This window comes from Octopus bimaculoides, chromosome 1 (assembly GCF_046866305.1).
Source record: "Octopus bimaculoides isolate indiv1 chromosome 1, ASM4686630v1, whole genome shotgun sequence".
NCBI classification, from domain to species: domain Eukaryota; kingdom Metazoa; phylum Mollusca; class Cephalopoda; order Octopoda; family Octopodidae; genus Octopus; species Octopus bimaculoides.
In genome coordinates, this window is record NC_142928.1 from 1231508 (window position 1) to 1249174 (window position 17667).

The window sequence follows — 17667 nt, forward strand, 5'->3', positions numbered from 1 at the left end:
GGTACCTATTATCATTGACCCTGAGATGACGAAAACTAAAGTCAACATCAGAATTTAAAAGATGAACAAGATACTTTTAACCCTTTCGTTACTGTATTTATTTTGAGATGCTGTTTCTTTCAATTACTTTTAAATATAACAAAGAATTTAGTAATATAACTTAGTTATCATTAAACTAGTGTTGGGAACATAAATTGTGATTAAGGTTTGGTGGAAGATTTTAATTCAAAACTGATGGAAACAAGACATTTGTACTACAGAGTCAGAGCTGGTTTCAGCCGGGTTGGTAACGAAAGGGTTAAACATGTTGTCCAGTGAGCTACTGATTCTGCCAGCTTGCTATCACAATAATAATAATAATTTAGTATCCATCTAAATACACCTGCCTTGTCTTTTGTTTTTCTGTAAATTTCAACTATATATATATACATGACAGGCTTCTTTCAGTTTACATCTACCAAATCCACTCATGAGGCTTTGATCAGCCTGAGACTATAGTAAACACTTGCCCAAGGTGCCACGCAGTGGGACTGAACCCAGAACCATGTGGTTGGGAAGCAAGCTTCTTACCACACAGCCTCTCCTGCACCTAAAAACACCCAGTACATACTGTGAAGTTGTTAGCATTAGGAAATGCATCCAACTGCAGAAATCATGCCAAAGAAGACATTGGGTCACAATTCAGTCTTTGGATTAGTCATATCCTGTCAAACTGCCCAAAGTGGAGGCGCATGGTTTAGTGCGTGGTAGGGTGTCAGACTCAATGATCATAAGATTGTGGTTTCAATTCCTGGACCAGATGATGCATTGTGTTCTTGCGCAAAACACTTCATTTCATGTCGCTCCAGTCCACTCATCTGGCAAAAGGAGTAATCCTATGATGGGTCAGTGTCCTGTCTAGGTGAGGAATATATGTAGCACAGAAACCAGTCCTGTAAGTCTGTAGGACTCCGGGAGGATCTTTAGCCTAAACCATCCAATCCATGCCAGCATGGAAATGGGGGAATTAAGTGCAGATTTATTCCTTCATAACTTTCCCCCCAGGTAACCATGTCCCTCCTCTTCAGCACACCTGTTTCTGCCCTCATTCTTGCTAACTCTCACTCTCTTTGGCTGGGTAATCATTTACCTCCTCCACAACAACACATCTGTTTCAGTCTCTGTTACACTCTTACCTTTCATCATCTGACACAAGATCATCTCTGCCAATGCCCCTCCTCCCCTCTCAAAGATTCCTTGTCTTGGTGATCCTAACAGTGCAGGTACCACTTAGAAAACACCCAGTCCTCACTGTTAAGTAGGTAGCATTTAGAAAGGCATCCAGCTGTAAAAACCACCCCAAAACTGACTTTGCCTATACTTGTGTCACTTAAAAAGCACTAAGTCCACTCTGTTGGGTGGTTGGTGTTTGGAAGGGTATCCAGGTGTAAAAACCACACCAAAACTGACCTCACCTGAGCTTGTGCCACGTAAAAAGCACTAAGTCCACTCTGCTGAGTGGTTGGTGTTAGGAAGAGCATCCAGCTGTAAAAACCTTGCCAAATCAGACACAAGCATGGTGCAGGCTCCTGCTTGGCCAGCTTCTGTCAAACTGTCCCACCCATGCCAGCATGGAAGGAGGATGTTAAATGATAGGGATATGAAATTATGAGAAAAATGGAGGAAAGGAAGTCAACTTAAGGAAAAATTTTATTTCATTACATCACAATACATCTACACGGTTGAAATAATGCTTTTTCATTCAGTCCATTTACACCGGCTTTTCTAAGCCTTTCCTTATTGTTTGTTTGTGTTTTGGCCATTTCTTTTGAAAATGTTTCAATTTATATTTCAAAACCTTTATTCACTTTATATACACTGACAACTACAGTGTATAAACAACTAAATCAAAAAATAACACTCAGTGCTCAATTAGCATCGGCAACAATTATTTTTTATCAACAAACCGTTTGATTCCGTTGAGGAAGGACAAATATCTCTTGTGTTCGTAGACAGTACAGAAATCCATCAACTGGTTAATGAACTCGTCATTGATTCCACGTTCGTCAAGCATATCCATAAGCAGGTCATAAAGATTCTATTAAAAGAAAATAATTACGATATAAAATTCCTCAGTAAACATCTCGAAGAAGTATTTTAACATTATAAAATCATTTAAACCTGGGAGTAGAAGAAATTAAAAAATAGTTACAACAATATTGCCTTGAATTTTAACCCTTAAGCATTATTCACATTATTCTGTCCAAAATATAATGCTTATTGATTTACATTGTTTTTAATTAATCATTAATCATGCAGCCTCATGATTTCAATGATATTATTGTCTATTTTTAGAATGACATTGTTGAGCAGGTTTGAGAGGCTGGATCTGGCTGGTTTAAATATCAAACAGAATATTTAGGTTAAATAGGGCAGTTTTCAATGCTAAAGGGTTAAACAAGGTTGTGAAGACCTGTCGAACCGAGTGAAATCATAGTCGTGGCCGATGCCAGTGCTGTTTGACTGGCACGTAAAAAGCACCGTTGGAGCGTTGGGCCTCATGGAGACAGTGACAGGTAATCAAGACCTTTGGTGACATAGCGTGCTTGTGTAGAGCTGTCAAGCCAAGTGAGAGAATAGCTGTGGCCGATGCTGGTGTCAGGTCAATAACACCCATGCCAGTGGCACATAACAAACATCCACTACTCTCGGAGTGGTTGGCATTAGGAAGGGCAACCAGCCATAGAAACCTTGCCAAATCAGATCAAAACCAGGTGCAGCCCCTCCGGCTTACCAGTTCTCAGTGAAACCATTCAACCCATGCCAGCATGGAAAGCGGACATCAAATGATGATGAACGTTACATAGAACCAGCATTAGCACTTTGAGTAAGAGTTTTCTACCCTTGTCCTGGACTAAAGCTTCTGAGTGAATTTGGTAAATGGGAAATAAAATCTCTATCACATGTATAGATGTATGCAATGCAAGGCACCTGTTTCTGTCCCTCTTATCATGATTTAACCCCCTCGTCACCTTGCACAAAGCCACCTTCTTTGACACTTGATCCCTCCACCTCTCAATTGAGGGATCTTTGTCTTGCAAGTGGTGACCTCACCGGTGCCATGTAAAAGGCACCAGTCCATTCTGTAAAGTGGTTTGGTGTTAGGAAGGGAATCTAGTTGTAAAAGCCGTGCCAAAGTCCCTGAAGTTACCAGCTCTTGTCAAACTGTCCAACCCACGCCTGTATGGAAAATGGTTGTTTAATGATGTGATGACTGTTTGTATCTCTTTGTCTTGATATTTGTGTGATGATCGTAAACAAAGCCACCATTCAACCAAAAAAAAAACAAAAAAACGGTGTCGTTTGTTCACAATCTTCTGCGAAAACATGTCGGGTCATAGAAGTGTTCATGTTCAAAGGATTCAGAAATATCTTACAGGGTCAAGGTCGGCAGCAACAAGAATATCTGGTTGTAGAAAACCTTGACCTCAACAACTTTTGGTTTGAGCCATGCAAGCATTGAAGAGCAGAGATTAAAATGATGATGACATGGATTGGATGAGGAAGTACAAGATTTAACAAAAATAAAAAAAAAGTTTAATCTATTTGATGCCAAACTGTCTGACATGCCCCACCTCAACTCCTAGATGTATAGCAAAACATCCTTTTTTAATATGTTCATCATCAGCATAGTTTAATGTTTTCTATGTTGGTATGGATTGGACGTTTTTATAGAACCTGGCAAAGCCAAGAGCTGCATCAGGCTCCAATTGTCTGTTTTGGCATGGTTTCTACAACTGGATGCCCTTCCTAATGCCAACCATTTTACAGATAAAGTTGAAAGAAAGCAATGCATTTCAGCAGAAAAAAAAGTAACAAAAGTTTGTAAACAAGTTGATTATAAACAATACACCCCAAATAAATAATAGCTTGAATGAAATGTTTTGCTAAATATATAAATTAGGATTTCCAATCTCTACTAAACGAGGCATCATTTTATGTCCCTTTTTGGCTGGTTCAACAGAAACCAACGAAGCAAAGCTCCAATATCTGCTTTGACATGGTTTCTACAGTCGGATGCTTTCGTAATGCCAACCACTTCAGAGAGTGTACTGGGTGCTTTTTTTTTTTTCATGGTACCAAATACTTGCAAGGCAAAACTCTGAACTGAATGGGGTGTGTAGTATTGAAGAAGGTGAAAGTATAATACAGGAATAGGTGTCTTGCTGAAGAGGAGAATACATGGCTTCCATAGTGGGAATGAGAAGATGGTGAGGGCATACTCTCAAGGTACAAGGTGAATATGAAGAGAATAGAGATAGAGGAACAGAAAGGGTGGATGGGTAGGTTCACAAGAGTGTGAAAAGTGTTTGACAGATGATAAAGAGATGGAGACTGAGGCAGACACAGTGAATATCAGTTAGAGGGAAGTGTGTAAGGGAAATGGGAGTAGATGAGGAAGGAAGATGAAGTGATAAGGGACAAAAGGATTTTACTTACCCCATCCATTGTTTCGGCCCCGAGACTGTACATTTTATCGTTCCAGTCGCCCTCATGTAGAGTGACTTCATCAATTTGAAATTGGTCAACTGAAAGAAACGAAAAATCAATAATTACAATAGTTAATCAATCAAAACAATTTTTAAGTAAAATTATGGATGGTTGGACTTTAACTTTTACTTGTTTCAGTCATTAGACTGCGGCCATGCTGGAACACTACCTTGAAGAATTTTTTAGTCAAACAAATCAACCCCAATACTTATTTTTGTTTTTAAGTCCGGTATTTATCAGTCTAGGAGAATGTAAACACACCAACACTGGTTATCAAGCTGTGGGGGGGGGGGGGGACACATATACGGTGAAGGTAAAGAATACACACACCTAATGTTTAGGGTAAGGGTTATGCTGAAAATGGGTGGTGTGCATATTCTTTACCTCTGCCGACATACACTAGCTTCTTCCAATTTCTGCCTACCAAATCCACTCACAAATCAAAGGTCAGCCTGAGATTATAGCGGAAAACACTTGCCCAAGGTTCCATGAAGTAGGACTGAACCCACAACCATGTGGTTGGAAGCAAACCTTTCACCTCACAGCCATACCTGATCTCCAATATTTAATAATGAAGATTCAGTCGTTCATTCTCAACTGAATTATCTGCTCCTGAATTCACGTCTGGCTGAATATTCCAGACGTGTACCTTTCTCGGGTAGAATTAGTGACACTGTGCTAGATAATACCTTTGAAATAGATACAATCCACATGACAGGCTTCTGTACAGTTTCCATCTATCCAATTTCACACACAAGGTTATGGGTTGACCTGAAGCTAACAGAAAAAGACATTTGCCCGGGGTACCACACAACAGGAGCAAACCTGTGGCCCCATAGTAGCAAAGTGAGATTTTAAACCATTCAACAATACAACTCCTACAAAATTATGCAAGATTTCTTTAAAGAAGAGTGTGAACTGTTATATGATAACCTGTGAGAAACAGCAAACAAATCACCCTTAGATTATATCACATGTTCTTGAAAAGGGAGAGACATTGGATAATGTAGTCTTAGATATTCAATGTGTGAGAGAAGAACAATCATGGTTGACCTGGTGTTAAACAGGTTTTATTAGCCTTAGAACTGCAAAGGGAGATTATCATCATAGACTGGAACAAACATTAAACCACTGGACACTCGACTGTCTTAACATTATATTGTGCACCATGTATAATATGTGTGTGTATTTGATGAATGACTGAGACCTTTGGCATGATGTGTTTGAGAAGAAGACCCATCAAGCCAAGTAAAATTGCATTCGTGGCAGATACTGGGGTCATGCAAATGGCACCAGTGCAGGGGAATGGAAAAGCACCCATTACACTCTGCTGAGTGGTTGGCATTAGGAAGGGTTAGGGTTAGGTGTAGAAAACCATGCCAAGTCAGACTTGAGTCTAGTGCAGGCTTCTAGTGTGCCAGCCCGGTCAAACTGCCCAACCCATGCCAACATGGACAATGGACATTAAATGATGATATTAGGAAGGGCATCCAACTGTAAAAACGGTGCCAAAACAGACCTAGAAGTATGGTGCAGGCTTCTGCCTGGTCAGCTCCTGTCAAACTGCCCACCCCATGCCAGCACAGACAATGGACGTTAAATGAAGATGACAATGATGATGAAGAATTAATCGAGCATAGTTTCATAGCTTCAAGATTTTGATGATGTGATTGTTTATTTTTAGAATTATGTTGTAGGATAGGTGTAAGAGGTTGGATCCGACTAGTTTGAAGATAGAACAGGTAGAATATTTGAGCTGGATAGGGGCCAGATTAAATGTTAAAAGGGTTAAATAGCTTGATCCACTAATGTAACTAGAGTGTGTGCTGCCCAGGAAAGCCCTTCTGTTTGCTGCCCTCGGACCCCACGAAAAACAGATTGCCTACAGCAATAGCCTACAACAGGATGAAAAGTGCCACCTGGGGTAGACTGCCCCTACTGCTCCCCTAGTGGTTTGATCTCTCTTTTTTATGTGATCATATTCATAAGGAAATGAATGAATAGTTTTAAAATAAGCAAACACCACACCACATCTACACACAGGACCAATTCTGAATAAATAACACTGTCATAGTTTTTTTTTTTTTTTGGTGTTAAAAGAACATCTGTTGTTTTGCTTACCCATAGCGTCATCCTTTCCTGCAAGGTCATCATCAATATCTGTTGGAAAAGAACATTGAAGAGCGAACGTCTCAGTGCCACCTTGGTTGATATCCACAGTGAATGGAGGACGAGAAACCATCTGTAAAAGAGGATTGCAAATAAATAGAATTCAGATAAGAGTAAGCCTAAATTACAGAACTTCTTAAGACTTAGCAAACTACAAAATCTTATTCTCATTAATATTTACAACACCCACCAGCTTTCCTCTCTCTTTACCAAATGAAATAACCAAGTCCCTCCTCTACAGAAAGACACCTGTAACTGTTCCTCTATCGTTCTTTAACCTCCTCTCAGCACCTGGCACGAAGCTACCTCCTTCAACCAAGCAGCCTTGGCTTGTAAGTTACTTGGTGACTGCACTGGTGCCACCTAATAAGCACTCAATGGTAAACAGATGTGTGATGATGAATGATAGGATGCCTGCCCAACCTCATCCCTCTCATTCAATTCCCTGCATGGCTCCTTCAGGCAATGTCTTTTCAATTTTAACTTTATTTTGAACAAAACTTTGTGAACGTATTTTGAAACTGGATGGAAGCCCATCAGATGCGTATGTATATATACATATATTTGTCGGTGCCACGTAAAAAACACCCATGCTAGTACCACATAAGAAGGCACCTGTGCCAGCACTCTGTAAAGTGGTTGGTGTTAGGAAGGGCATCCAGCCGTAGAAAGCATGCCTAGACTATGGAACCTGGTGCAGCCCTCCTGCTTGCCACTTCTTGGCAAATCACCCAACCCATGCCAGCACGGGAAACAGACATTACATGATGATGATGTGTATATCATCATCAATATATTTTCCATGCTGGCATGGGTTGGACGGTTTGGGTGGAGCTGGCAAAGCTAGGTGGGTGAGGTGGGGAGGAACACCATTTTTAACATCCACATTTCCATGTTTGCAATTGGATCACTTCACACCTTTTTTTTTATTATCCAATTGTCATCCAAGTGGAAGAACCATGCAGAAGAAGAAGAAATGATAAAGGGTGATCTCAGAATTCTGGAGTGCACAAAATAGATGATCATGGGGCAAAATAAGTGGGAAGGTACTAGTGTTGAAATCAACTTGCTCAGCCATTACAAGCATGAAAAACCTGACACGAAATGATGATGATGATGATATTCAACAAGACCACTTCTCAAAGGACAGGGTTATTTAGTTTCATGAATCTGACACGTGTGACTGAGGCAGTATTAATTAAAAAACAGCAATTGATGTACCACAATGTATACACCGTCAATAGGCCAATTACTGCAGTATTTAACTTGCGATAACACCTCTGATGGACTTGTGTCAAAAACAGAACCACTAGGGAGAGGGAGAGAAGAAAGTTCGTCTCAGTAGCAACCAGCAAGAGTGCCAGATGCATTTTGGCCTTTTCAATGGCACTTGTGCTCAGCTGAGGAATTGTCTGTGAGAGGAAAAAGTGAATGAAACATTCACTGATGTTGCAATAACCATACAGCTGATTAAAAAAAGTCTGGTATAAGCAACTGAAGCACTAATTAATTAAAATAGCCGTGGCTGCTGAGGACATGCGTAAGCTCGCAAGGAATGAAGCCAGTATGCTCCGATGGATGTGTAATGTCAGTGTGCATACCCGACAGAGTGTAAGTACCTTGAGAAAAAAGTTGAACCTAAGAAGCATCAGTTGTGGTGTGCAAGAGAGACGATTGCGCTGGTATGGTCAAATGGCGAGAATGGATGAGGATAGCTGTGTGAAAAAGTGCCACACCCTAGCAGTTGAGGGAACCCGTGGAAGACCTGGGATGAGGTGTTGAAGCACGACCTCCAAACATTAGGCCTCACTGAGGCAATGACTTCTGACCAAGACCTTTGGAAATATGCAGTACGTGAGAAGACCCGGCAAGGCAAGTGAGAGCATAATCTGTGACCTCTGCCAGAAGTGTAGCCAGCTCACTAATTCGTATCTTTACTTCATTGGACACTAAAAACCCTGCTTGCAAAGACCTGTTGAGGCAAGTGAAATTGAAAGCAAATTGGATGACTGGCATCCATGCTAGTGGAGTGCTAAGAGCGCCATCCAAGTGTGATCGTTGCCTGAGCAGCTGACTGGCTTCTGTGCAGGTGGCACGTAAAAAGCACCATCCAAGCGTGATCACTTCCAGCGTCACCTTACTGGCACATGAAAAGACATTCAAGTGAGGTCGTTGCCAGTGCCGCTGGACTGGCTCCTGTGCAGGGGGCATGTAAAAAACACCATTTGAGCATGGCCGTTGCCAGTACCACCTGATTGGCCTTTGTGCTAGTGGCACGTAAAACCACCCACTACACACTCGGAGAGGCTGGCGTTGGGAAGGGCATCCAGCTGTAGAAACTCTGCCAAATCAGATTGGAGCCTGGTGCAGCCACCTGGTTCGCCAGTCCTCAGTCGAATCGTCCAACCCTTGCCAGCATTGAAAGCGGACGTTAAACGAACGACGACGATGATGATGATCTGTGTATCATACTCAATGTATACACGCTTGACAGGCCAGTTACTGCAGTTATTTGTCCTGAGATAAAAAAAAAACTCTCTTATGGACTTGCTGTGTTAAAAACAGATCAAAGGGAGACAAATATGACTTTTTTTTTTTGTTATTGCTATGAAGACTTTTATGAAACAATTTACCTGAGTTACATCATCATCTTGTGACTCGTTGACAATTTCAGCTTCATCGGCATCAACAGAATGGTTTATGTTCAAATTGATAGTAATTCTGAAAGACAATAAAAGACAACATCGATAATCGAATAAGAAATCGACCATATTTAATGAAGAGAGAATTAGAGATCTAAACTAGATCAATCTGGTAGAGCCCGACAATAACAGCGAACACATCACTAACATACAGAAACATGCATTCACGCGCATGTGTATATGTGTGTGTGTATATATATATATATATATATATATATATACACACACACACACACATGTGTAAAAGAAAAAAGATGACAAAAGAATAAATAATTATCTAATGAACTCCGTTAGCTTATAGCTGTTTCCACTATAAAATATGGTAGACTCTTAGTTGAACGCCTGAGTTACACCTTGCAGTTTTCTGAAACACGTGTATATTGAGTTCTACACCAGGCAATCAAAATATATAATAGAGAAACAATTCTTAACCCTTTCGTTATCAACGGCTCTGGCTCTGAGTACAAATGTCTTGTTTTCATAAGTTTTGAATTAAAATCTTCCACCAAACCTTAGTCACAATTTATGTTCCTAACACTAGCTGAATGAGAACTAAGTTATTTTACTAAATTCTTTGTTATATTTAAAATTAATTGAAAGAAACACAGAGCATCTCAACAGAAATACGGTAATGAAAGAGTTAAAATCGCAACACCTAAGTGAAATATATGTAAATATACAATGGGGTGCTGAAAAGTTCCTGGCTTTCAGGGTCTCGCAAAAGGCCTGGACAGAGGTCCAACCTTCCAAGTTCTTTTACAGGGCTTAGAAAAACTGAAGGACCCCTGCAGTAAGTTCATCAATCTGAGAGGGGAAAATGTTGAATAAAATCATAATTAACAAATCCTCCTGCATTTTCTTGTACCCAAAAGCCTGGAACTTTTCAGCACCCCTTTGTATACAAAGCATAGGAAATAGAAAGCATAGTGAAAAGCATGTTTCTTCAGGAGTGGGCCAGGATCCTGTTTGGCCCCCACGGATGCTGTAGTCCTTACATATAATTCTTTCTTATAAGTTTTGTATTATAAAGTAGGTATCCATCACAGTGTTAACTGCTGATGACCACCAGATGTGGTTAACATTTGGATGGAGTGAGGGATGTGGTGAACTCGTTAGTCAGAGCCATCTCAACCATGTTAAAACTTAACGTCAGTATTACAACTACCCAATCAGGTTAGTAAATAAGCATAAATTGGTAATATAATGCTTTGTCGAACTTACGTTTCATTGCCTAAAGTCTTTGTGAGAGTGATTTTGGCGTTGTCTGTAACAATGTCAAATCCGTCAATTACTGGAAGTTTGGCGGGATATTTTTTTGTATTTTGGCCAAGACCGATTTCTTTCTCTAAAAATCTGGAGAGTTCAGCATCAACTAAAGGGAGAAAAAAAAAGAAAAATTAAAAAAAAACATTATCTACTTTATATTTTTAAGAACAGTTCCAAAAAGGGACCTGTCAGGTCAGAAGTAGCAGCCAAATATCACCCCACCATCTTAAAGCAAAAAAGGACACAAATAATAGTCAAGGACACACTACAATACTTAGGAAATATATATATATATATATATATATATATATAAATAATATATATATATATATATATATATATTATTTAAATATATATACGAACAGCCATGCTACATGGCAGTGAAACATGGGCTGTGACTGCTGAGGACATGCGTAAGCTCGCAAGGAATGAAGCCAGTATGCTCCGCTGGATGTGTAATGTAAATGTGCATACCCATCAGAGTGTAAGTATCTTGAGAGAAAAGCTGAACATAAGAAGCGTCAGTAGTGGTGTGCAAGAGAGACGATTGCGCTGGTTTGGACATGTGGTGAGAATGGATGAGGATAGCTGCATGAAAAAGTGCCACTCCCTAACAGTTGAGGGAACCCGTGGAAGAGGTAGGCCCAGGAAGATCTGGGCTGAGGTGGTGAGGCAAGACCTTCGAACATTGGGCCTCACCGAGGCGATGACTACTGACCGAGACCTTTGGAAATGTGCTGTGCGTGAGAAGACCCGGCAAGCCAAGTGAGATCGTTGCCAGTGCCCCTGGACTGGCTCTTGTGCTGGTGGCACATAAGATGTACCATCCTGAGCGTGACCGTTGCCAGTACTGCCTGACTGGCCTTGTAGGGTTTTCGAGCGAGATCGTTGCCATTGCCCCTGGACTGGCTCTTGTGCTGGTGGCACATAAGATGTACCATCCTGAGCGTGACCGTTGCCAGTACTGCCTGACTGGCTCCCGTAGGGTTTTCGAGCGAGATCGTTGCCAGTGCCCCTGGACTGGCTCTTGTGCGGGTGGCACATAAAAGACACCATTTCGAGCGTGGCCGTTTTCGTGTGGGTGACACGTAAAAGCACCCACTACACTCTCTGAGTGGTTGGCGTTTGGAAGGGCATCCAGCTGTAGAAACTCTGCCAAATTAGATTGTTGGCTGGTGTAGCCATCCGGTTGCACCAGTCCTCAGTCAAATCGTCCAACCCATGCTAGCATGGAAAGCGGACGTTAAACGATGATGATGATATATATATATTTGGCGGTGTTCCTTTTAACTACCATTATATCTAGAAATGGTAATTTGCTACTGTTCATCTCCTTTGTAAATTGGATGGATGGGTGTAGGTTGTTCAGGAGGGTGTTGAATTCTTCCACAGTGTTTTGAGATTTTGTCCAGATTATAAAGCAATCGTCAAGGTATCTTTTCCATGCTTTTTCAATATACTTCCTATATTCAGTGTTGTATCTCTCTTCTATTTCCTGGTAGAGTTTTTGTTCTAAGTAATCCATCACCGAATTCGCATAAATGGGAGCAAACCTCGTTCCCATAGCCGTGCCTTTAATTTGGATATAGTTCTTTCCATTATATATATATATATATTATCATCATCATATAATTTGTATATATATTTTTAAATTTTTTTTTTATATATTTAAGCTTTTATAAACTTTCCTCACACTCTTAAGAGTGCCCATGTCTTCTCTTTTTTTACCTCCTGAGTTTTCCATAGTGTGTATGCATATATATATATATATATTCTTTTACTTGTTTCAGTCATTTGACTGTGGCCATGCTGGAGCACTGCCTTTAGTCGAGCAAATCGACCCCAGGACTTATTCTTTGTAAGACTAGTACTTATTCTATCAGTCTCTTTTGTCTAACCGCTAAGTTACGGGAGCGTAAACACACCGGCATCAGTTGTTAAGCGATGTTGGGGGAACAAACACATACATACATATATATATACACACATACATACATATATACGACGGGCTTCTTTCAGTTTCCGTCTACTAAATCCTAGGCTATAGTAAAAGACACTTGCCCTAGGTGCCACGCAGTGGGACTGAACCTGGAACCATGTGGTTGGTTAGCAAGCTACTTACCACACAGCCACCCCTGCACCTATATTTATTTTTTTATTCTTATATATTTAAGCTTTTATAAACTTTCTTCACACTCTTAAGAGTGCCCACGTCAAGAGAGACGATTGCACTGGTATGGACATGTGGCGAGAATGGATGAGTATAGCTGTGTGAAAAAGTGCCACACCCTGGCGGTTGAGGGAACCCGTGGAAGAGGTAGGCCCAGGAAGACCTGGGATGAGGTGGTGAAGCACGACCTCCGAACATTAGGCTTCACCGAGGCAATGACTTGTGACCGAGACCTTTGGAAATATGCTGTGCGTGAGAAGACCTATACCAGGGGTGTAGCCAGCCCACTTACGCGTAACATTCCTTCATTGGACACTAAACTATATATCGGCCGTGCCTATTCTACCCATAAGAAGGGAACAAATAATACAATGTGGTTGTAGGTCATAACACCCAGGCAACGCCGGGAAGCATTGCTAGTATACAGTATGTGTGTATTTCTTTATAATAGTAATCTATGCCGTTTGAAAGGTATTTATATAAAATTCCATTAAAAGATATCCATTTTCCTGAAAGTCGAGGGAAAAAATCGGATCGTGTGAATTTTCCGAAAGTCCTCTCCCTAGCCCCGGTTCGTTTCCGCAAATTTTGTTTTCAGATTCGTTTATTACATTTTTTTTTTTTAAAACACCTATTACACTTTTTTTTCTTTTGGTGGCCGGGTGTTAAACTAGATATTAACCCGCTTTTCCTCTCCCACGAAAGGAAAGTGTACAGGGACTTCGAGGGACAGCTATCCCAAAATTCTGACGAAATTTCGGTGCCGCTAAACGTGCGCATGTCTTCAAGGATACAAAATGTTGGGCAAGGTCGACCGCATGTAGAAATCGAACACAGAACGCAAAGGGAAATAACTAAACAAAACCACAAGGTATTTTGTCAAGTATTCTACCAATTTGGCCATTCACCACTGCCGTCATTTAAACATTTTATGCAACAGTAACGATTAATTCAACTGTAAAAAAAAAATTAATTAAAATATCGTACGTGGTGAGCTTGGCATCGACCACACTCGCATCATGGCAATGTGCGCTCCATTATTCAATAAATGTATACAGTTTTTGTTTTATTTTCTAAACTATCTCAAACCATGAAAAATTAAAACAACTATTTTATTATCCATCGATAAAAAATATCGTAATTGAAAAGAATGTATTGAGGACAAGGTGTTTACTTGAAAGTAGGTAGGTCATCAATGCCGGTTGTTGAAATTCGGCGCTAAGGAAACACGTAATAAAATAATTCTAAAACGTAAAATGATACTTTCAGGTCACACAACGGAATCAGAGTTTGATAGAATCCTTCAATAAATGTGGTAAAATATATGTGGAGGAGTTAAAGTGTATCGCTGAAAGGGAAGCTAGTTAACCACGTGGTATGGACATGAAATGGATTATTTAATGAAGCACCCTCCAGATATAATTATAAAGTAACATAACTTTGATGTACACGAAATTGGGACTTGTGTAGAATAAACAAAATAAAATTAGTTATTATGGGGTTATACATATTAGAATTACATAACTATGACAACAGAATTGGTAAAAAAACAAAGTAAAATATAACAAAAATTCCAGACTTTTCGAAAAATTTCATGTGGAAAGAGAATCAACATTACGTGATAGAGTTTTAGTTAATTGTCGACAAGTCTAGAAATACTATTGTGTGTATATATATATATATATATAGTATACATGTGGTGGGGAGTTAAACATAGAATTCTTACCTTCTGTGTGTAGCAGCCGGTAATGCTGACTTGAGGTGACATTGGCAAGTTGAGGTTGAGAGGTGAAGAGTCGCGGTGTGGAAGAAATGAATTTACCGGTCACAGATGGAAATATAGAAACAGATGAACTGGACGTAGAATAAGAGAAACGTGAATAAAATCTGGCTGCATTGAAGAATGGGTTACAAAACTGATTCACCTTGGTTATACTTGAAGTACTGCCTACATTAACGGGGCCAACACTTTTTTCAGACATTTTGAAAGCTGTTCGCCAATACTGACCACTACTAAGGTGTCGAACTATACTGGAGGTCATCTTGGTTAGCTGAATTCCTTGTTTATGTAAACGAATAGGTATTAGACTACTCGAAAACATTTTTAGATTAAAACAACCTCAAGCCACGAATTCAGGTCAGAGGCTGAAGTAGTTTGCAAGGACGATAACTGCGATGTGACTAAAGGCAGATAATTGGGGAGTGGAGCTAATTAATTACTTGCTGAACCATTCTACTACAGAGCCACACATGTTTTATATAGTTAATGTCACTCACACACACACAGACAAGTACAAAACAGTCAATGACCTCGGAGTTTATAGAGAATAAAAATAATTATAAGATATGGTCGATTTGAATTTTTAAAAATTTTTATTATTTAGTCAGAAAAGGAGAAAAGTCGCTGTTACGACTTTTGTAGGTCTTTCAAAAATGTCAAGGCACCCAAAGATCGTGGTGGTGTTAAACCGGGTGATGTGTTAGACTTAGCTAGAAAAATGGAGCAATACAAAGGAAATGACTAGAAATTATTTTGTTAAATCATCTTAATATGGATTTACTCACACACCATATTCGTAATATTAGAGGCAAACAAGGCAGCGAGTTGGCAGAATCGTTGGCACGCGGGCAAAATGATTAGCGGCATTTCGTCTGTTCTGAATTCAAATTCTGCCGAAATCGACTGTAACTTTCAGGGTCGATAAAATAAGTACCAGTTGCGCGCTGAGGTTGACGTTACTGACTTACCCTCTCTCCTGAACTAGCTGGCCTTGTACCAAAATTTGAAACCAATATCACAAACAAACAAGTACGCAATAGTTTTAATAACCTAGATTTTATGACAGAAATAATAATAATTGTAAGATTAGTGTACTGTCAATTTGAATTATATTTTATAATTTAGACAAGGAAGGAGAGAAGTGCTCGCAATTTTTGCTGCCCTTCAAAGGAGTGACAAGAAAGGCCCACTAAAGGTACCCGATGATCGTGTTGGTGCTAAAGCCGGCGACATATTAGGTCTGGCATTACGAGAGGAGAGCAGAAAGAAAATAATTTAGTGTAACAAAGAAGAGAAGATTGGTTGAATCTGAATAACTTCTGTAACGATTCACGTCTATGGAAGAATGTTACAAGCAAAGGAAGCATCCCTCACTCATGGTAAAATATAATTGCAGCTCGACAAGGTAGTCAGGGGCCTTCGTAACTGCATCATAGGCCTCTGGGCAAATCAATTCGCTGGGCCCTATAATCCTGTTTCCTGACTGGGTGGAAGTGATCAAACTCTAAAGCTCTATCTATAACTTTTTAAAAACATTTTTCTGGAAAAAATTAAGTAACTCCAGCAATTCAATTAGTACCAACGTCAGAGTAGTAACCAGTGAACATCGAAAGATCAACACTAAGAAGGAAGAAATATTATTTACTATTCGTTTGCCCGACAGGTAGAGGACGGAGAAATTGCTGTCTGCCAGTAGAGAGGGAAAGAGTAAGGAATGCACTGTGCACTAGAAAGGAAGAAAGGATAAAGGTGGCTCTGCTCTGATTGGATGTATGCAAATGAGTTCATTACTAGAGTCCGGAACTCTCGTGGGAAACAAAATTTCGCTCCCGGACATGCTTAAAGATGGCACTGGGCACAGTATAACCCTGTCACAACCAACAATGTTGAAATAAAGGGATCCAACGCGTAAATGTAAGCGCTGTCATTCATATCTTGAGTGGCCGTCGATAGAATATTCTAAAAGTCAATACGGTTAACATAATTTCAAATGATAGCCACGAATTTGTAAAGAAAGGGTATCGGCATTTGAATTAACCCCTCAATATTTATAGTATTTTGTTGACCCTCTAAATCAGTGGTTCCCAACCTGTGAACTGCGGACCCTTGGTGGTCCTCAAAAATGTAGTACTGGGGGTCCGTGGACATTTTATTAAGCTGACAGACCTTTCAATATCCTGGGGTCCATGGGAAAACTCATTTGAATAAAAGGGGTCCTTGATAATGACAGGTCTAAATGACGAAAGGCGTAGTTTTTTTTTTTTAAGAAGCGGAAAATGAAAATTTCATTTAGCATCAATTTCCGGATATTCTTTTTTTTTAATTTCTTTTATTTGTTTCAGTCATTTGACTGTGACCCCAGGACTTATTCTTTGTAAGCCTAGTACTTATTCTATCGGTTTCTTTTGCTGAACCGCTAAGTTACGGGGACGTAAACACACTACGATCGGTTGTCAAGCGATGTTGGGGGGACAAACACAGACACACAAACACACACACACACACACATATATATATATATATATATATATATATATATATATATATATATATATATATGTATATACATACGACGGGCTTCTTTCAGCTTTCGTCTACCAAATCCACTCACAAGGCTTTGGTCAGCCCGAGGCTATAGTAGAAGACACTTGCTCAAGGTGCCACGCAGTGGGAATGACCCCGGAACCATGTGGTTGGTAAGCTAGCTACTTTATTTCAAAATTTTGGCCATTAAGGCCTTACAAAGAGGGGACGAACAAGGACAGACAAACATAAACCGTGAATATTGAACGTGGTTCATAAAAATGCCTATAAATGCCAAAATATAACGTTATATATATATATATATATATATATATATATATATATATATATATATATATATATATATATATATATATATATATATATATACACATATATATATATAAGGATAATTTAATAAAAAAATAAAGTAAATGTACTGTTACTCACCAATAATGAATGATATTGATTTAAGACGATGATGATAAAAATAATGAAGGTAATGACTGCACAGCAAAGAAGATTTA

At 39.6% G+C, this 17667-nt stretch overlaps 1 protein-coding gene across 1 annotated transcript; it reads right to left on the reverse strand.

The window, feature by feature from the left end:
* Positions 1–1671: 1671 nt before the first annotated feature.
* Positions 1672–15053, reverse strand: LOC106878065 (complement component 1 Q subcomponent-binding protein, mitochondrial). The gene is made up of 6 exons (XM_089347429.1): positions 14564–15053; positions 10623–10773; positions 9333–9420; positions 6652–6772; positions 4480–4568; positions 1672–2077 (listed from the first exon to the last, which is right to left on the reverse strand). The coding sequence occupies exons 1-6, from the start codon at positions 14937–14939 to the stop codon at positions 1928–1930; spliced, it is 975 nt and encodes a 324-aa protein (XP_089203555.1). The 5' UTR covers positions 14940–15053; the 3' UTR covers positions 1672–1927.
* Positions 15054–17667: the final 2614 nt, after the last annotated feature.